This window comes from Ambystoma mexicanum, chromosome 9, assembly GCF_040938575.1.
Source record: "Ambystoma mexicanum isolate Mex_15411 chromosome 9, UKY_AmexF1_1, whole genome shotgun sequence".
Classification (NCBI taxonomy): domain Eukaryota; kingdom Metazoa; phylum Chordata; class Amphibia; order Caudata; family Ambystomatidae; genus Ambystoma; species Ambystoma mexicanum.
Window position 1 is genome coordinate 664,411,925 of NC_090931.1, and position 22,005 is coordinate 664,433,929.

General features: G+C 42.2%; 1 protein-coding gene across 5 annotated transcripts in view; it reads left to right on the forward strand.

Annotated features, from left to right (window-relative positions):
• LOC138488473 (caspase-8-like) overlaps positions 1-22,005 on the forward strand; it is a 596,184-nt gene that overhangs the window by 330,766 nt on the left and 243,413 nt on the right. For all 5 annotated transcript variants that reach the window (XM_069615461.1, XM_069615457.1, XM_069615459.1 and 2 more), the window contains one exon: positions 18,579-18,681. In XM_069615461.1, coding sequence (XP_069471562.1) covers positions 18,579-18,681 — 103 coding nt within the window. The remainder of the gene's footprint in view (positions 1-18,578; positions 18,682-22,005) is intronic.

The window sequence follows — 22,005 nt, forward strand, 5'->3', positions numbered from 1 at the left end:
TACCTTGGAAATCTATATGGTCCAAAGTTCATGTTTTCTGAAAAAATAAAACCTGATGGTTTCTAACAAGTCACACCAGCACGGGTCCGTGGATACTTAGACCGGTTATGTTCCACAATAACGTTTTTAAGGGACGGCCAGTCACTCCTTCCTCTGCCTGTCCAGTCAGTCTGCCTGTTCCCAATCTCAGGGCTTACTTGTACCATTTCCAGCTACACGGAGGGCTCTTCCCCTTACTGCCCCAACCCCAATATTAGGGTTCCCCTGAATCAAAAACCCCTGCTGTTCTCATCTATATCCATAGTTAAATTCAAAGTATTGCTTTGAGAGTACCAGAATCTTTACTCCCCATGGCGGAATTACACGCAGATCAATATTTAAGATAACCTCCACTAATTCCCAATAACGCATTTGAATCTCAATAAAGTCTAAACAAGAATTCGGGATTGGCCCCCTAACACACTGAAGAATCCCTCATGAGAAGTCATTGTAGTGAAAATGTTTATTGAGAAAAGGGTTTAGCCCACTGGCATCTTCAACAGCACTACAATAACTGATCCTTGCTTTGCATCTTTCCGTTAGCATTCCATGTTCTCTGTTCCACACTCCACATAGGAATGGTAGAGGTGTGGACATAGAACATAGAATGCTACACATCTCCTCCTTTACACAATATACAAAGCAATATTGTGCAAATCCCACCAAACTGTTACAAATGGAAACACATTTTGTTAACAATGGAAACAGAACATTACATTTGACTAGTAGTTGAACAAAAAGAGAAAAAGAAAAAATATATATACTGAATTATAATTGGAACACCGTTTTGTATTCAGTGTTCCATTGTACAGGGTTTCAAAGGAATAAAATTGACAGTTTCCTTAAAGGTGAGGAGAGAACCTTCAACTCACATAATCTCTCAGATATGAGGGCCTACCACAAATACGTTTAGTACGAGTAGCAAATCTTGTTTCCATGGTTTTCTCTTTCTCATACCTGACACTTGTCTTTACTTTCTTATTTTCTGTAATGATATTGGTACTTATTGGAATTTTCTTTTAAATGTTGCCCACCCTGTTCACGTTCCGCACTCTACCATCAGAAACTCCACCATGGAACCTCTATAGTACTTGCATGTGTTCTGACCAATCCACACATCTACCAGCAGCTGATTGTGGAAGTTTAATTCTAACCCAATCACCCACTTTCACGCAACATTCATTAACTGCCTTCCTTGTATCTAAATGGATTGTATTAGTCAAATGCCTGTGAGAAATATTCTTCTCAATTTCCTTAAAATCAATGTACTTCTTACAAGCCCCAACCAAGAGGGACAACCCCACGGATTGGGCTTTCTGCCCCTCAGCATCTCAAAAGGAGAAATGCCTGTGGTGGAATGTGGTGTAAATCTATGTACAACTGTTTCTTCAGCAACCCTCTTCCAATCACCATTCTCTGCCATGGCACCCTTAATGCTATCCTTTATAACCTTATTAATTCTCTCGACAATTCCATTAGTCTCAGGATGATAAATGGAACTAGTTTTGTGTTCTACTCCATTATCTTTAAGAAATGCTTTCATTTCCTCTGATACAAGTTGAACGCCATTGTCTGTGATAATGGTTGTGGGATAACCTTCCCTTTTGAAAATGGCATCCAAAAACACAATAATGTCTTTGGAACATAATTCTGCACCCTTTCAATTTCCACCCACGTCGATAACATGTCAATCAAAACAATACAGAATCTCAATGTTCCTTGACTTCTCACCGGACCAACAATGTCTAGACCTACACGCTCCCAAGGTATAGTGGGAATGGACATTGCAGTCATGGGTTCTTGTCTTGTGGTGTAACCTTTGGCAGAATTTTCACATCAACAGTCCCTAATGAGTCTTTACCTGTAGGTCCATTCCAGGCCGCCAATAATCTTGCCTGATGAGTTGTTTTGTCTTCGTCATACCTTGGTGTCCTTCGTGTGCAACTCTAAAATCTTCTTCCTTACACCAGTAGGTGGAAACAATTTGTCACCTCTCAACACCATACATTTAATTATGCATAATTCAGCAAACGCATGCCTGACGGCCTCCGGCAAGTTACCTTTCCTAATCTCATTGCCTTTCACACCACTCTCAAGACGATCTTTCACAACTTTTAGAACTTCATCTGCTGCTGTGGCTTGCTCCCATTCTTCTTCTGATACAACTTCTTGATTGACATACAAAATGTGTTCCTCATCACACCCATCATCAATATCATTATCCACAACATTGGTTAACCGTGACAAACAATCGGCAGATTTGTTCTTGAAACCAGGTACAAACTCTACATCCCAGTTATAGTCTTGCAATCCTGCTACCCACTTTCGAATTCTTGAAGAAACCTTATCCGAAGCTTTTGTAGTCAAGATCTCCTTGAGTGGTTTGTGGTCCGATCTTACTACAAACTTCATTCCCCAAAGAAACGAGTGAAATGTATCAATCGCCCATCTTACAGCTAAGAGCTCCTTCTCAATGGTGGAATAGTTGCATCCCGCTTCCCTTAAAACTCTAGAGGCAAATGCGATGGGGTACTCTATTCCACCTTCTACTTGGGACAATACAGCTCCTATATCGTGATTGCTGGCATCCGTAGTGAGAATGCTTTTTTTGTTGGAATTTAAACTCTTTAAAGTAAGCACATTTTTCAAATCTACCTTTATCCTGCCAAACCCAAGCTCACATTGACCATCCCAGTTACATTTTACACTTTTCAACACCAACTTCCTCATATGAAACTTGGCATAATATTCAGCCATGCCCAAGAACAAAATTACTTTATCTTTACTATCAGGACTTGGAAAATTAAGAATGGTATTCACTAATTCCTACTTGGGCCTGATACCTTTTATCAGAAATCTCATGCTCCAAATATTGTATATTGGATCTGTTAAACTTGCATTTGTCCTTACTAAGTGTTACCAGCTTCCTTGAAAATATCTAAAACCTTGCCAATTCTACCATAAGGAAAGCTGCAACATTTCTGGAAAGAGGATGCAACATTATTTGATGGTATGTAGATTTCAAATCCAAAGTACTCATCACTTTGGCATCCTTAATAGTACCCAGCATTTCTGCTATGTTAGGCAACAGATGCCTGTCTGGAATCACACATTTGTTCACACATCTGAGGTCTATACATAACCTATGCTTCCCTTTGGGCTTGTGGACTATGACCAATGGTGAGACCCATTCAGATGATTCCACGCTCTGTCACACCCTGGGCTTCCTTCACTGCAGTCTTAAATGGCAAAGGAATCGGTCTCACTTTCTGTACAACAGGAATAGCGTTACTTCTCAAGCAAATTTTGTGTCTAAAATTCTTGAAACTGCAGAGTTCCTCTCGAAAAACAGGATGTTGTTCAAATAATCCAGATGATGTCTCTTGGTCCACAGCATAAACTGCTTCCTCGGCATTGGGATCTAGTTTGATTTTGAGTCTTTTTTTGATGAGACCAGCTCAGAAGTGGATACATTCCTTTCTTGGGAAAATACATGTTTCCTTTGGCTGTTCTGTCCTTCAGCTTCAAAGTCGACCAGAACCAACCTTTTAATTCAATGCTTCTTCACCATAAGCAACTGGTTTGACATCTACCTCCTTTAATTTAATACTTTCTTTGAAACCTTTCTCAAAGATGACGTAGGCAACAAAGTATACTTAGCTCTGGAGTCAATTACCATGCTGAATTTTGTGCCTCCAATTTCTATTGTTGGCATTGGTTTTTTAACATCTGCATCCTCGTCCTCCACAATATTAATTTATGAATCTTCAACGGTGATGGTACATTCTTCCAATTCCTCACAAAGTTCATCAATGCAATATATGTTCTCCATCGTTGTTCTGTAACAGTTGGTGAAATGTCTTTTCTAATTACATCTCCTATATATTTATTTGATGCCAGGACACTTTTCACTAGATGATGTATGCTATCACAGCGGTAACACCTTCTTCTCTCATTTGCTTCTCTCCTCTCTTTGAACCTGGTTCCCTTTTTGTTTGTTATACTTTCTCTTTTTAGACTCTGTTTCCTTCTGGTCACGTTCTTTTCTTGAACTGCTAAAACCTCTATTTGTTTCATTTTCAATTCTTTTAGCTCTTTCACACATTTGTTGGTGTGCTCAACTTCCTTTGCAACTCTAAGAACTTCTTCTATGGATGGATTGCCTTTTGACCACAGTGCTTCCCTCACTTTGCTATCATTGCATTCTAGCATAAACTGATCTCGTAGTCCCTCATCCAAATTATTGCCAAACTCACATAACCTAGCTAAACCACATAAAGCTGTAATAAATTGTTCTACTGTCTCTCCAGCTTCTTGTTTTCGTTCGCCGAAATGGTATCTTTCAAGAATAATGCTCACAGATTTTTCATAATGCCCTTACGTTTTCATACATATTTCGTATTCTGTAAGACCCGATTATTCTTCATCAGACAGGGGCAGAAGATTCTCAAATTGTTCCTGCCCATAGTTCCCTAGGCAGTTTGTGAGTAAGCATTTTTTCCGCTCACTGGCAAAATTCAAACCATGAGCTGCAAAAACATAATTATCAAAACGCTTTTCCATCATTTCCAGGGCACCACTGGTTCACATTTTGTATCTAGGAAATAGTTTGGTGGCGGTATCCCTTGCATGGCTGGTCGTGGTATGTCCGATGTGGTTCACAGTGGTTGGTTCCCACTTAAATTGTTACGTTTGTGCTGACTTCACTGTGGATAATGGCAGTACACTTCTGCGGAGTATCAAAAGTACACTTGAGCCAATGTCATTAATCAATGTTAACAGTAATCATGAATTGCTAGTGGTATTCCTGAACTTTTAAAGTTGTCTTATTTGAGTAGTGATTTCCTCAATTAGCACTGTATTAGGTTTCATATTTGCATGGTTCGACTTGAGAGGTTAGTTATCCTTAGTAGTGTGAAAGTCGGGAAATTGCTTACTTTCCCTTTCAATTCTTGCTGTTTTGCTGCGTTCTTGCATATGCCTGCGCTTGCTGCGTTTCACGTTTGGATGTGTCTTGGTTCATTATGGTTGTTATTCATCCTTTAGTAGTGTGAAGATAGGGAAATGATTTACTTTCCCTTTAAATTCTTTTTGAATAACGTGCTGTTGCTTTGTTGCCTTCCTGTATATGCATGCGCTCACTACGCTTCACGTTTGGATGTGTCTTTCATTTAAATGTACGTTTTTTTTTAATGCTGCATATGGGGTACACAGATCGCGTCGTTTGAATACATGATCGTGTCTGGTTGCTCGGGAAACCAAAATGGCGACACGCTAGGGAAATGTCAGAAGGTCCTTTACTTTATTTTACGTGTTGCGTCATTAAGCTTCAATGCAGGCCTGGAATTTGGAGTTGATTGAAAGATGTGCAGAGAGCCGGTCTCACTCTGAAGCGAACTGCGGCTTTGACCTTGCTTGCGCAGTCTGCTGGAGGGGTTGCGCGCTGCAGTAAGCTATTGCCACGATAATAACTTTATAAAGCGCTTTACGAGGGTAAAGCAATGCTTCCGTTCAGCATTAAAATGTGCGCCACTTACGTTCAATTGCAAGCCAGTTGGGGTGCCCACACAGTTCAAACGTGACATTTATACTCCGGATTCCAATTTTCTTTTTTCCGCTCCCATAAACTGGTTGCTTCTGTTAGGCAAACTTTTGGACTTGTAAAGCTTCTAGTGCATCAGTCATACAGTTGGATGCAGTGTAGATGAACGGCTAGTCGGTGGGGTGCCGTTCAAGGAAATCCCATCCTCTTTGCCACTGAAGAATCTCTCATGAGACTTAATTGAAGTGAAGATGTTTATTGAGATAAGGTTTTAGCCCACCTGCATCTTCAACAGCACTGCAATAACTGATCCTTGCTTGAGGTGTTGACTTAGAACATAGAATGCTAGACATACTTTATGAAATCATTCCCAATTACTGCTACGCAACCCCTGGTTTCCCTAAACCAATATAAACACTTGTTCCTGAGAGACTTGTTATCCTCAAAAGCACCTCTTGCCAACCGCGGTACATTGGTCAGGTATCCCAGCGGGGTCCTAGCATAAATGTTATATTTGTCTGGATGCCTTACCAGTGCTGCTTCTTCCACTTCAACTACTCCACTTCTACTTGATTCACCATGAGAACAGTCACCTTGTCTCACAGTATCCATCCCACTTTGTTTAGGCTAATACAGTTTTGCACCTACTGACAACCGGATATACCACCACAGCTTCAGCACTACCACAACTTCAGTTATTTTTACTTCTAGACAGGCATTCGACAAGACACGCTTTGAAGTACTATGACAACTTTAAGCAGACAAAGCACACTTCCTCTGAATATCTATCTTCAAAAAGAGCAGCCTCTTTGCCTCTCTTGTCTGTCTGCCACAATTACAACCTGGGTTTGCCTTTAAGACTTACTTCTCTCTGTCTTCCACAGTCTCTGACAATACAGATTGGGTCCACTTCAAAATAGTCTTTACAAGCAGCCACTTTCCCTTCCCCCCAACCATATCTCCACCTTTCTGCCAGCTATCAGCCCACATAATTAGCCAAGAACCTTGATGCCACTCTCTTAGTTTTAGGTCATGCTTGTACATATGTCATATGTCTCTTAGGCCAATTGAACTGTTACAACAGTTGGATTGCTCTTCACCTCTGAGGAAGGCTAGTTTCACTTTTAATATTGGGAGGCTCTTGGCTTGGGCAATGCTTGTTCTCTTCAATAGTAAATGCACTTTAACTTCTTTGATATGAAAAGGTATACCATGTTAAAGTAACAAATAGAGTTTAGTCTTTCTTTAAGGGTCACAATTAGGCAAACTTGACCACTTCTTAAGGTCATTTTTAAAGGTTAAAGACGTGTATCGAATTGTATTCCCGTGTGAAAGTAAAGGATGGATTTCTGTCTTCCTTTGGGAATCACAATTATGCACATGCAACCACTCTTTGATATAGTTTTCACAAGTGAAAGACTTAGACAATTATTTTATCAAGGTTATGTATTCGGTAATGGCCTTCGCAGCGTTCAGTCTTCTTAATTGGTGACATGTGACCACTCCTTCAAGTAGACAGTCCGTTAAGGCTTTACAAATGGATTTAAGCGTTTGGTCTTCACACGACTACTCATGTACGGAAGTGCTTCTTTTCCATTGTTCATGGATTATAACTTCAACAAACAACTTCAGCTCGCTTTAAATTACACACGAGTGTCATGATCTCTGCTTCCAAAAGATCAGGACTTGCCCAACTCCCTTGGAAGCAGACCCATAACCCCGGTTCCGAGTGCCAGCCAGTCCCAATTGGGACCTTTTGGACCCTGTCCTGGCGCCAGTGGCACCAGGCTCATAAAGATGCCCAGTCCCAGCGCTGGAAGCGCCGGGCTCATAATGCTTGGGTGGACTTACCTGCAGCAGACCATGCTGCTTACTTACCTGCCAGTTGAGCCCCTGATCCTCTTCTGTTTGGGACTACTTTTCCTGTTGGGTGGGGCAGGAGCCACTCCCTAGGTTCAGAACACTGGAACTCTTCTGGAAAGCAGGAACTCTTTTCTTACCTAGGCGAGGCTGTGGAAGGAGACACCTAAGCACTACAGGAGGCTATTTAAACCACACCCGATGGATGAATCTTGCTTTGCGTTATTCTGCATTCTCTGCAGCAGAACGCTCATCGTGTCTTCAGCTTCTGATCCTGGGCCTAAGGGAACAAAGGCTTATCATCCTGAAATCCAGTCTTCAGCAGCACCTGTAAAGACAAAGAACAGGTTAGCACTACGGTCTTCAGTGGCAGCACATCTCTTACCTGGTCCATCGGCTGTCACCAACGCCTCGCGCTGCATTCCGGCATCTGAAAGACAAAGGCTTACCTACTCTTTGCATGCTCCGGAGGTCTTCGCACTGCATTCCGGCATCTGAAAGACAAAAGAAGGTGCGTTTAAAGACATTGGGCAACTTTATTACTCACGTGCCATTACTCCTTCCCACGCCGAATCCAGTGGGTATTCCAGCACCCTTCAGCTTCTCTAAAGCTCCGAGACAGTTAGTGCGCATCGTGAAGCAGGCTACAAGCGCTTACTTACGTGCTTCCAGGCGCTTCTATTCCTCACGCGGGTTCGATCCTCAATTCTCTTCAGCCCGCCATCCGCCATCGCCGGAACCCTGCAAAACAAGAGATATCATTACAAAAGACTTAAAACATTTGAAGTGCCCAGAACTTACCGTTCATGCAGTTAACGACGGACAGCAGTCCTCTGAGGTCAAGAGGCCTGCACCCTTATCCAGTGAAGAAACTGGTTACGGCACCCTGCCCCGAGGCAGATGGAGAGCTCGGCGTTCACTTACCTAAGGTGAGGGCGTTAACCTTTGGGGTTCTACAGGAGAAGAGAAAGGGAAGAGGAGAGAGGCACCCAATAACCCGAGTTCATTAATCCCATATTTTCTATCTGCAGACATCTTACTCTTCGAGTCAGACATACAGTGCACAGAGGTCCAGCCCAAAGAGCCAACCGTGTGTTACACATCACCTTTGAAGATACGGCATTCACCCAGTCAAGACCGGCGCCTCTGCGGGAATCAGGTGAGCGTTACACGAGTGAATAGGGAACTGGATACTGTTGTCGGCAGTGCTTGCACAAGGTATTGGAATGCAAGGCTTCAGTTACCGGCTTCTTTAACACTTGCTCTGCAGATGCACCGTTTCCACAGCTTTTACTGCCTCTGGCTTCTTAGGGACTCGCACCCTTCCTCTCTGAAGGTGTCTTTGGTCCGGCCACACTTTTATGGAGACCCTCTCACTCCTGAGACCCCAGTTTGACAACTGCTCCTCGCCTCGGTCTCCAGCACATTCTCTGCACAGTAATCACGGCACTCAGACTCGCATGGGGGAAAGCCAGCTCTCCTGCATGCCTTCTGCTGTGCATCCTCTGCACTTCAGTTTGGGGGCGGGGCACAGGACCCTCTCAGAACAAGCAGGGGAAATCTGCTTTCTCCACGTTCGGGTGTCCCTCTTGTTCTCCCACTTATGCTTGATTTACCAGCCCCGTGCCTTCTACTTTCTGCTACTTCTGCTCCTGCTCGCACTCCAGCCACAGTTCCAGCTCCTTACAAATGCCTGCATCTGAGGGGGCCTTTTATGCCTTCCAGGTTCTTTCAGGTGTGGGCCATTAAGCTTAATTGCCCGACTACTGCTACAGCATGCCTCTTCAGCCTTCTTCCTCCTCCCAGTACTCATTGGATTATTGGACTTGTAGTCCCCTACAACAAAGTTATTTCTTTTCAATTGAGTTAATTTTAAGGGTAGATTTATTTCCATTAAACTCATTAAAAGATGGACTCTTAGAATTTGTAGTTAAGGTATTTTTGTACAATCATTTTACATTATACCTTTGAGGTGAAGACCTGTCTGTTAACAATGCTTGCTCAGGTTTAACAGAAAATGTACCCCAAGTCCCAGATTCCATGATGGTCAGGGGCATTATAACGACAATGTGCCATTACCTTTTTTGGCGATCCAGAAAGGCATTTCCTTTCAGAGGACAAATACTGCGTCTCATCCCATGGGATGTCCTCACCACCCTGGGCCCCGTCTCCTCCCAGGTGATCCTTCTGCAGTACACCACCCGCAAGGTGAGTATCAGGAAGCGTCTGCCTTTCCCTGGCCACCTGGCAGGCGACTTTAGGCAGATTTTCAGTGAGGGATCCGTAGGATTCCTCACACTTGGCTATGCCCGTGGACATGCCTGCAATATTGGTCTACTTCTGTTGAAGTCCAATTAAATTGAAGGTGGTGAGACTTTTTTTGAATTTGTATCCTGACATCTACTAGCTCTGTTGTCCTTGGAGTGGGCATTTACTCGTACACCAGGGATGATATTGTTATGATGGTCAGGGGCAGTATATTTCTGCACCTCGAAACACTTGTGTATTGGTGCATTACAAATGAACAATAAATAAAATCAATAAAATCCTGATATGACGACACTCCTAAATTGGAACTTCAAGTGTTTAAAGGTGACAAGTGTTCAGAAAGGCAAATCTAATGCTCTGTTTCTTAATAACGACCACATGCGTATGTCACTTGGTACGTTTCAGAAGTGCTAGTAGTATCTTAAGTAGAGTGGATAAGAACAGCTGTAAGGGGCCCAATTGTCTGCAGAAGTGGCTGAGACGTGCAAGCTTTGTGCGATTTGCTGTTGCAGGCTTTCTCCTCCTAGTAGTCTATTTATTTATTGGGTATTTATAATGCGCCTGTACAGCAAAAGGTGTTTCACGGTGCAACAGGACAAAGGGGGGGAGGGGAGGGCTGCAAATAGCAGACATTCAGGAATCAGAGAGGAAGAAGAGGCAATTGAGGGAAGCTAGAAGGAGAGCTGCGTGTCGTCTGCATAGCACTGGAAGTTATGAGTGAAGGCGGACATCAGATGGGCTAAAGGGGCAAGGTAGATGTTGAAGCACTATGACGATAGGATAGAGCCCTGAGGGACACAACAGATGGAGAGTGAGATGGAGGAGAGAAAACGGCCCAATCATGTGTAAAAGTGAATAAAAGAGTGGATTAAACAATATGTCTGTGTGTGTCTATGGAGGTTTATTAGCTTAGCCCAGATAGGAGTGGTTGTGATGTAACTGGCAGAATATCCTGAAGGTGATGCATAAAATTGGCCCATGTGATGGGACGGACATAGGAGCCAGACACTGGCCCTCATTACAAGTCTGCTGGTGACCCGCTGATGCTACCAGCGATTTATTGGCAGATTCGCCTTACCGTTTCCGCCGCCTGTTACCCCAGTGCTACCGGGATATCACAGGCGGCGGAGGAACGGTAAGTTCCCATTCCCGTAGAGTCCTATAGGACTCCATGGGAAGCCTGAAGCACCAACAGTGTTAGTAATGGTGCTGGTGCTTCAGTGAAAAATCTGCCGGTAGGGGCCAGAACTACCCGCAAATCAGGCCTGCCGGTGGTTCACAGCCCCTACCGGCAGACTCGAAGTGAGCCGGTCCGGAAAAGGTGCCGGTAACTTGACTGGCACCCTTATTGCCAGACTGGCTCACTTATAATGAGGGCCACAGTGTTGTTTGTTTGCCCAAATACTTTTATTTAAATAATAGCAAGGGTTGGAAAAATGCCTTACTAGCCCTACAGTTATGAGCGGTTTCCCTGCCTCAACACAGCTAATTAATGAAACAGTCTTCGCCAGGATGTGCAAAATAAAGTTCTCCTTCCTGTGTCCAAAACCTAATCCCTCACACTTTTTCTACAAAAAAGGTTCAACACGGGAAAAATAAAGTGTCTCTCGGCTGCTCGCCTGTAGCCATGTTGTTTCCAAATTATAAGTTCCATAATGGTGTTCCCAAAATAACTCACCAAGGGATGGCTTCCCTTGAATCTCTTCTGTTGTATACAAGAATGTCTCTCCTTCTTAAATGACAACAAGGTCCCAGGGATTGTGAACCCAAACTGGATGGCATATGGCGTGGGAAAAAGAAACTGGTGTGAATATACTTCTCCGTTTTGACTCGCAGCCTTGGTTTACTCTTCTGCCATTCACTCATTACCCCAGTGTACTTAGTTTACTCGCTGCCAAGTATTGTCTTAGGGTTTCCTGAACACACTGGGATGAGAAAGAATGATGTCTCTTCCATAGCTACGTGCATCCAGCTTACATCCGTTTATACTTTATAGGTGGTTTGGTTTCACTCCTTTTCCTCAATCACTGACTTTGATACAGTCTTTTATGTCTCACTTTTCTTGGGTTTACGGGTTTGCGATCTCTGTTTTTTGTTTGCTTTTCTTCTGTACCATTTTTGCCTTATACCCTGCCTCTTTTAACATGCAGTACCTTTATAATCCGTGCCGCAGTCAGGTTTGCCTCTCAGCTGTTTGGCAGTTCTCGATGGGCACGAGGGCCTCCACCGATTCTCTCCACCTCAGCGCTGCCGACACCACTCCTCTGGGCTTCCCTGGCGGTCTTGCGACAAAAGTCCTCAATTTAGACTAACCATGGCACACATATATAATTTGAGAAGTGGGGTGGCATGGGACAATCATGAGAGCCCCAGAATTTGAGGAAGTGACGTGCGAAGGAAGTAGAGTAAAGAACCAATCCACGAGTCACTTCAAACCTGCATCATGCTTGCAGTGGCAAGTGTTAATATCGCATGGGAATCTTATTTATGACAATCAGGCTCCCTCATCCTCAGGTGGAAGTGGAAGGCTTGAAAATCTCCACACCAAATCACTTAACCTATACGGAAGCACACACCAAAAGTTCAGAATACACACTTGCATAAAGTTGTCCAGGAGAGAAGAGAGCTACCATTGGATAACAAGCCCCTCTCGGAGTTTTATTATGGAGGAATTTGTGCGTCTGGTTCAGATATCGGAGGAGGAGTATCTATAAAATCAGCAAATTGCATCACCCCGTCTGTTGAAAAATCAGTTAATGAGAGAACTGAAGGAGACAAACAGTAGGCCTAATGGCACAGATCTTCCAGAAACTGGGGCTACCTGAAAAGTCCCTCTAGTAAAACATGAATTGAGATCGATAGCCTGGAACACGAGGGGTTCCAGTTCTTTTAAAAATAAGGTGAACAAGGAATATATATTTAATCAGTTTGATGTAATCATATTCCAGGAGACAAGTTTTAAGGTCGACGGTTTTTGCAAAAGGAGCAAATAAAGATTTCAAACCAAAGATCAAGCCTCGCCCTGCCTCTCCCTCGCTACACTCTTTAGTCCCTCATGACCCATCCCTCTCCCTACTTTTTGGATGCAGCAAGAATACCACCAGTTATTTTTTCCACTTTCACTACAGGCTATAAGTGGTTACCTTTTAAATGTTGTGAATTATGCAGACGTGCTACATTTTGAACAGTTTCAAGGTTGTAATCTCTACCACCTGTGGCACTTGGTGACAATGTTCTACTTTTTACTCTTGTGTTTTTTAGCCTTTTATCTTTTGGACCTTTGAAATGTATCCCGAGTTATTTTTCTGACCATTCTGTGGCCACAGCAAAAGCACACAATCACCAGCCACTTTGTTAATCATCTCATCTATAGAATGATTACCGTTGGCCTGGAGACAATACTTGTCATGCATCTTAAGCACCTGGCCAGACTGTTATAACAATACCAGTTTTATAATGAAACTGAAATGCAAAATATGGGAAGATCTGAAATATGCGTTGATGCACCGAACACCCAGGACATGCAGAGAGAATCCATTGTATTATTCAAGGCGAGTTCCAAACTACAAGGAGTGATTGGGTGGCTTGCCTTCGATCTATGAAGGCTTCATTTGTGAATAATGTCCTTAAGACGCATGCTGTGTCGCAATCCCTTAACATACAAGGAAAGCATCACTGGAGATGGGACCGCAGGCAAGGCATATCCTCAATTGGAATCAGATCTGTGCGACAGTGTGCCTGGCAATTATATAGGTAGAAAGATCCATCTAAAGACATTTTCCTTCACTTCTAATTCTGTGGCTGAACATGATAAACCCCTTAATTTGGTGTCAGCCTTCACTTAGATTCCTGCTGTGCTTCAGTCTTTGTTACCTGGAAAGAATGTGAGCATACAAATAGAAAAACACTAAAACATTTAAAGATTGATCTTCTTAAGAGGGGGTCTCCATGTCGTAAACTGCTTTGGTGCCCACTCAGGTTTTTGTAGCAAACAGTCAGCCTAACGAAACCTGGGATTTGTTAAATAAGTTTATAAAGGTATCTGATTGCCAAAGGTTGCCTGTTCTTTGGACAAGCCTAGTTTTTGACCGGGACATGAATGTTTAGCTGTAGGAACTATAGTCAATAATCTGAGTGTGCATTAACCATGGGTTGTAATTATATGTGGTCTTAAGACTGAATGTTAAAGTGGGTGTTGCCAGAAAGACAAAGATGAAATAGACCTAAAGTAAAAAGTTAACATGCATTTTCTCTAGGCCTATAAGGAAGCAGAAGGAAACCTGGGGAACCTCAAGTATTACCGGTTCATGCTGGTGGCACCAGGCATTTGCGAGAATACTAAAGGGGAGTTGATCAGCTGTCTTATGTTCACCCTCTGCTTAAGACTATATTTTTTTGTGTTCAAATTCAGTTATTACAGTAGGCCAAATCAAAAAAGTACGTTATTTCGGCACGTAGGCCATAAAAGTGAACATATAATACACATTTAATACAATATATTTCCCAATTCATTGTCCGTCGATTAAAACAATAGTTGCATGTAGACCAATATTCCCTAAAAAAATAATAGGCTTTACCGAGCTAGGTAATGCCTGGGACACTTAAAAGCCTGTGCGAAATGGGGTCTTTAACGGGAGACTGGGCATTGCCTGTCCCGGTACAGCCCCCCACCCCAAGGGGTTTATTGCCATTAGCATCCCGGCATGATCACCAGGACGCTAATAGTTCTCTTCTTTAAGTTGAGAAATGGCACAGTTGCTGTTTTTCAACTTAAAAAAAATAACAACTACAGGCCAAGATGGGCGTCGTGGATTAGGGATTTCCTCTTTCATGGTGGCCATTGCCATGACAGAGAAGCGCTGGGAACACTGAGTGTTCCCGGCGTGGGGCAAGGGAGCACAAGGTAAGTGGGGAGGGGATGAGTGAGGGGTGTGGAAATTGAGGTTGGGGTGGGAGGAAGGAGGGGAAGAGTAGCGCGCTGCACTTACCTTCATTCCCGGCAGGGAAGATTGCGCCTTCCTGGTTTCGAGGAGATTTAGAGCGGGGCCTTTACCATGAGGCAGATGCCCCGTTCCAAGTACGCCTCTTCATTGGCTGGGAGGCTGCCAGCTCCCCTCCCCCAGATCCCATTGGATGCTAATGGTGCTTAATTACCACTAACAATCATTAAAGGCTCTCACATCACTTTGTATTGTTAACTGATTCTGGGCAATTAAGGCAAGTTAGTGCCAAAGTCTCTCGATCTAGACCTAATATGTTGTTACACCTCCACCATATCATTATTGTCACTGTTCCATGTGACCTTTTTCTGTTGAAGAATGATAAAATTCATGTTTGACAAAGCGGAATTGGCCGAAAGAGAGGCATGCCTTCATGTGCCAAGGGAAGCAAATGTTTGTGATATGTATAGGAGTAATTCAAACATTTGCGCATGTCATTTTTGATTGCATGAACTTTTTTGAAGCAATGCCACTCATTTTGATGCAGTGTTGCTGAGTTGCATTAATTTTACATTGTTAATTTTCTGATGAATGTGATTGTGTAACACATACGTTCAAAGATCAAATAGCAGATTTTAATGTTTTTATCTTCATGTCTTCATACATTGTACGAAAGCATGTCCAAAAATGGCATTAAGTAAATAACTCTAAGGAATACCAGAGGAGAACGGGGCCATTTTGCTTGCTTTCACCTTTGAATGTTTAGAAATATATTGACCAGTTTTGACAGTCAGAAACTCACTAGAAGAACGTTGGTAAAGTTTTCTTTATATATTATGGCGAATTCAGGGAATTCGTCCCCTCTCCCCAAGGGGGAGCCATCCCCTTTGGGAGTAAGGAAATGAACCCGCTAAGCTGAACCCCTAGAGGACAGGGCAAGCAGGATTCAGCTGGGGGAGACCACCCTCCTTGGAGGACAGGCTATCCCTTGACAGAGATATGTGCTATCCACCTTTGTCCCAGAAAGCTAATGTTTTTATAAGCGATATCGGGATTTCACCAGATAACTATGGGAATGTTCATAACGAGGTAGATGGTATGGTTTCTGACCCTGTAGTGTTGTCCTCAATGTATGAAATTCAGGACCAATCGACTGATCTGTTTTCTCCCAGGGATGAACATAAAGGACCCATGAGATCGATCAAGAGGGAGAGAGCAGGGGCCACCCCGATTCAAGGCAATGTCAGGAAGCAGTCCCATGCAGGTGGCGTGGAGCAGCGAGAAAGCCAGCAGAACGCTGCTGTCTGGATCCCAGCCTGGAGCTGGATAAGCACGGCCACACATAAAAGAGAAGAGACACAACCGCATGAACCATAGTCGAACGGCGCCAGCTGGAGCCAGTGCCAAAGTCCCTTGTCTTATCCTGAGACAGTGTAGGGCGGGTCAGAAACCAGCCAAGAATCTACCATTTGGGCAAGAAACCATTAAGTGATTTGGGTTCCGATTGGATTCTTTTACTTTGTAGTGGTAGGGCTAGGATCAGGATAGTTTAGGTTTTCACAGAGTTTTGGGATTGAAATTAACCTATTGATTTTAAATAACAATGGGTTTGTTGCTCTCCTGATTCTGACTTACCCTAGTATGCAGAGGTTATATGAATGAGAAAAGGGATTTTGTAAAAATGTATCATAACACTTATATTAACTATGGTTGGAAATTGCTGGGAACTATTTATAGCTCTTGCTTTTAGCCTAAAAAGAGCTTGGTAAGTTTGACCCGATTGCTAGCAAGAACTACATTTGACTCCCCAGGCCAACTAGTGGCACGCACAAATATCGGTAACATTAACTCCGTTTGTCAATGTTTATTAATGGGCATTAGACCACATCTGGAAGGCATCTAAAATATAGTGGGTCTGTGGAATGGACATAAAGTTATACTTTGCATTTCATGTGAAAGAGTTGCTGCACACCTTTGTACTCGCTCCTCATTCTCTACAGGTTACTCCTGCTTTGAGGCCTGATACCCAGGAGCTGCTTTTAACTCCAGCTTATAAAATCATTATTTTGATCCCTGATGAACCTTAAGAGAGTATCTGATTTGATGAATTTATAACGTGCTCGAAACGGACTGAACCGTATAATGGCGCAGATGAGTCATTAGTCATTTATAAAGACTAAGTTACCAGAATTATATAGGTACCCTGCATCCCATCCTAAAGGCCAAACAGTTCCCGACAAGCCTGATGGAAGCTGTAGCTTTATTTAAACAAATGTTTTTAAGGCCTTGCAGAACTTGGAGTGAATCATGTATCCTTATTTACCTAGGTATCTGCTGGCATAGAGGCTACAGCACGAGATGCTGACATAGTTATCAATAAACCATGCGTCCTAAATCTTGTGCACTGACCTGGCAGTACTGGCTTCCCTTAGCAGGGAAACGCTACTGCAGCAGAATAGAGGGTGGTCTGGCCTGGTTATGCATATGAGTCTCTGAGAGGAGCTCAGGACTAAGCTGAGCCCACTATTACACAGCATGTCCCGCATCCCCATAATCGGGCACCTAGAAGGCTTACTGCTTTCCACTAAGACCCACAGATTGAAGTCCAACTTCATTTGAGTGCCCTTAGTCCCCATCTTGTTGACATGTCTATGAAACGTTCGTTGAAGAGCAGCCGGCAGAGCAGGTTTTCCCAGTACCTTCATCACATTTCCAGCCATTCAGCCATCAGCATCAGGCTGAGGCTAATGCCAAGGCATGATGAGGTATCGAAAGCTACCATTGAGATAATGCTCCTCCAGTAACACTGAGGTTGAGACCTTGCCAGTTGCCAAAGCTCAAGTACCTTCGAGCACTTCATGAAAAGCATACTTAATTGCACATTTTATCTTCTAATTGCACAGCGACACCCACTAGTTGATAAAATCAGTGTATACAAAATACACAAAGAAAGGAAATTAAATAAAAACCTTATACAGCAAACCCACATACAAACCTGCCCCCCTCGCTCATTTTGCTCCCAGTTACTTTTCCCACCCCAGTGCCATTCTTAATCTTCTGACAAAACACTTAACCTGTCTTGGGCTTGTACCTTTGCTGTTAAAATTGACTGAGTGCTTTATCACGGTCTTTGGGTGGCCTACGCTCAATACAAGTAACCTATAACGTACCAATGCGTAAATGTTCAAAACATAAAATTGCATTGGACTTAGATTCTCCAGCAAAACCTTTACATTTCACTGGGCTTGCCTGTGCACATTCCCTGGGAAATAGCTTGCACATCTTTGCAAATGTACCATAATGTGCACAAGGTCAATTCTGTCAACCTAGGGACGGAAGCAGGTGCCTGGTGCAGGCTTTGTGCTGCACAGCTGCTCGCTAATGAATATGCAAGAGCTGAATGCATTACTGACTACTCAGGCAGCTGCACATGTGTGGAATAGATCTGCTTAGGCCTACATGCACTTGTCTACAGCTGGCCTTTCTACCACCTCTTTGTAGCAAGCATCAAAGGTCCTTCAAATGCCTGAAAGAGTTTGATCTTCTCTTCCTAACACTACCCTCTTATTTTGAAAACGGCACATGTTGGATTGTGCAGTGGTTGCTAATCTCCCATCCACAGTATTTGTGAAGTTCTATGAAAACAAATAAAGCTAGTATTGTGTCCGTACTTGATTTGGAATTAACAGTTCATGTTAAAACTGAACATATTGCTGAGAAATGAAAATATTGGCCCATCTTTAGAATGAAACTTAATCTTTATCGATTTAATTAATTCAATTTTAAAGGTTTTAAGCATGTGAGAAGATCATAAATGTTCACTTTTTTGAAAGTGTTAAGGTGATGCTAGGGTGGGTACCTAGTTATTAAGTCTGGTAAGTGTTGAGGATAATCAGAGTTTAATGTACATTTTTTCTTTTCCTTTACAGGCTGCTGCTTTTCAGCATTGCAGAAGATCTTCTTAAAAACCAGGTTGAACACATCATTTTCCTTCTTAGAGACACCCTGCCTTCAAACAAGCTGGAGAAAAGGGTAAGAAAATTAAATGTCCTTTTAGCACATACTGGTTTTCTATGGGGACTTTCTATGGGTTGTCAAATCACCTATTCTATACACATAAATTTGTTTATCATTTAGCTGCTGCCCTTCTGATGTATGCCTCTTCGTTCATTTATTTATTGTGTGATACGGTTTAAAATTAAACTTTCACACATATAAAACAATACAATCACAACAAAAAAGAAAGACAGTTCATTCTATTAAAATCACAAGATTGTTTTTTGGAAATCGAGTACAGCAATTGATAGCGAAACCTCCTTGACATTCCATATACAAATACAAAACCAGACAGCTGAAATATACTGAGAAATACATACAAATCTGTTCAAGTTTTCTGTGTGATACATAACTAAGCCAGAGCATTCGGTGCATACATGTTTAGGTGTTTCCACTTCCACATTATAGTACCAACACAATCTCAGATCCTTTACAATATTCGCTCTGGCTCCTATCCCATCCCCTGTTAGATACAAGTTTAACTTCAATCTTAAAACAGAGGTTCTGAACTCAAGGGAGGGATGTTTCATAAGATGAGGTGCAATCAACTGGCGAAAATGATCATTAAAACATCTATTACTTAATAGAATTTCCCTATTTAAAATCCAATCATTCCTGAACAATTTTTGTTTTGTTTTTCTCGGCGCAGTGCATAATTCATTAACAGTGGAATTAATATTCCTTAAAACCTCATCAGTTTTCTTTCCAGGACATCAGTATGCTACTTGTATTATTTACCAATTCTTCCCTTAAATTTGTGAAAAGAGAAGCGTGGGGTGACCTAATACATTTGTAAATTTGTAAAACCTTCCAGTCCACACAAACAAAACTTCCAGTATGGACCATTCTACTCATGTATCTAATGTTACTGCCCCAAAAATTAAGCGCAGCACCAATTTTTGCTAATAAAATCTAAGAGCAAGTGAAATGGTAAAACAACCAAATTTAAAATCAAATTTGTGCAATTGTCTGGCAGCTGCTAAAAACAATGCCCTAAACGTTTTATACTGTAATTGATTTGCCCTTCTTGAGTGTATATATAGCTCCCTAAATATTTAAAACATTTAACCACCTCAAGGTCCTGGCCTCCGATTTTCCATTTCAATGTTTCCCTTTTATATTTTTCTTCATTTAATATTAGGATTTTTGATTTAACAATATTCAAGTGTAGGTTCAAGTCTGACAAATATGTATGTAAACATTCAATGATCTTTGCAACTCTTCAATATTAGGGGGATCAAGCATGCAGGCCTCTTGGAGGGTAAGGACCATATAGTTCTCGAAAAAGTGCCTGCTGACTCAATAAATTATTGAACCCTTTAGAATTCCAGGACAAAAGAGTATGCCAGGGGCCTCATTCACACAAACCTTCACCTCTCAACTCTCCATGTAGTGTGTTAATTATGGCAGGCCAATTATACTTAACAGATCTTATCTGTGTCTTTGAACCCCAGCAATTACCCTCGGTCACTTCATGTCCCGGCTCCAGTCTTACTGTTATTGACTTGGAGACACTCTGGTCAACCATCCCAAAGTTTACCCTGGGATGTGTATCACCAACCATCCAGACAAATATGGTCGAAAAACTTCAGAGCCCAACATTGAAAAGCCTTGACATTCGGCCAGAATCACATTCCTTATCACTTTGGAGTGGAAGTGGATTTTAACCACGTCCACACAAGTGTCATTCACAAATTCTACCTGTGACAAATCTTGCGATGTAATCGGTTAAAAACTAGGAATTTAAAAAAGCAAGAACATAATAAATTGCCTGTTAAAGGGCCTTTCTTTGTATGCCTCCTAATTAGAAGGCATACAAAGAAAGGCCTATTTTTCTCAAAGAACAATATATTTATTTCTGTAGAACTTCATGGATTTTGATTTTTATACCTGTGCAGGCACACCATACTCATAGGAGATAGAAGCAGTCACACACAGGTACCACACCAGTGATGGCTAAACCCTCCTCCCTGGATTCCACCAAAGACATCTATGTACATCCAAGAGATCACTCTCCTCTCAACCTGAGATCACAACTACGACAGTCACCCCCAAGCCTTGATAAAGACCTGTTTATGGTCTAAACACGTGTCGGCATCCTTTGAAGACAAAATAAATCCAAAAAATAAGAAAAAGCTAAGAAATCTTGTGGACTCTTTCTACCTACTCAGCTGAGTGGGGAGGAAAACTAATCATATATCAAATACAGCACCAGTGTCAATTGAGTAGAAACTAAAACCAAACTGCCAGGACATACACACTAGGCACCACGAGCACAGGCCTTACGATTTCTACCTACCGGCTGCAAGTGCAATCAAGACCCAAACCAACTACAGTGCGTTAGGCGCAGCAACCCAGAGTTCCTAGTGCTCAAAAAATACCCCATTGATCCCTTCCTGATCACACCCTAGACCGAAGATGATATAGAGATTCTAACAAATTGCACCAATAAAAGGATCTGTTTTTGTGTTCATTTTGTTTTGCATGTATATTATACCATTACACTTTTTTCAAGTAAATGAAGAAATTCCATGTGTTTGGCGTTCTTCAGTTCTAGGCAGCTGTTTCTACAATTTAAATACCACTATCCAAGACACAGTAAATGTGAACACATTGTGTTATCTTGTGCAAATGTCCTTGTCTATACGGGTGCCTCCGTTCCGCTATATCCCAAGAAATGTTTGGTGCTAAAGTATCTAAAATCCCAATCATTATTGTAATATGAAAAATTGACCTTTAGATTTACAATAACAGTTTACAGCAGGCCTGGTGAAAAACAAGAATGCATCAAACACTGTAAGCAAAAATAATATAATAAAACTAAGATCCTACAAGCCCACAGCCTCTTTTTACAAAGCGCCTTCATAGTCAACACTGCCTTTGTTCATTAACCATCTATCTCGTAAGCATGTTGCTACTTCTGTCAACACTTCTTTGGCACCCTTGAAAGATGGCCTGCCGGCCTGTTTTTTATTTTCCTTGTTTTTTTTTGTTAATCTGCATAAAATGAAGAACTTTTATTTTAGAGATGCATGTGGAAAACGAGCTATCATCATAGAAATTAGGTTGGTTTGGAAGATAACATAATTTGAATGCACAAGGACCATCCTGAAAACTTCCCAAGAGTCTCATCCTTAGAACCCCCACCTATGGATAAGAAACATCCCTTCTCAATTGTCAGCTGGGATTGAGCGACGAACAGGGTAGTGGGAAGAGATCACTAACAGGCAACACCACGACCCCAAGGCGTTCAAAAATGGCACTACTTCAGCCAGAGATTCCCAGGAAGGGGAGGTGCTT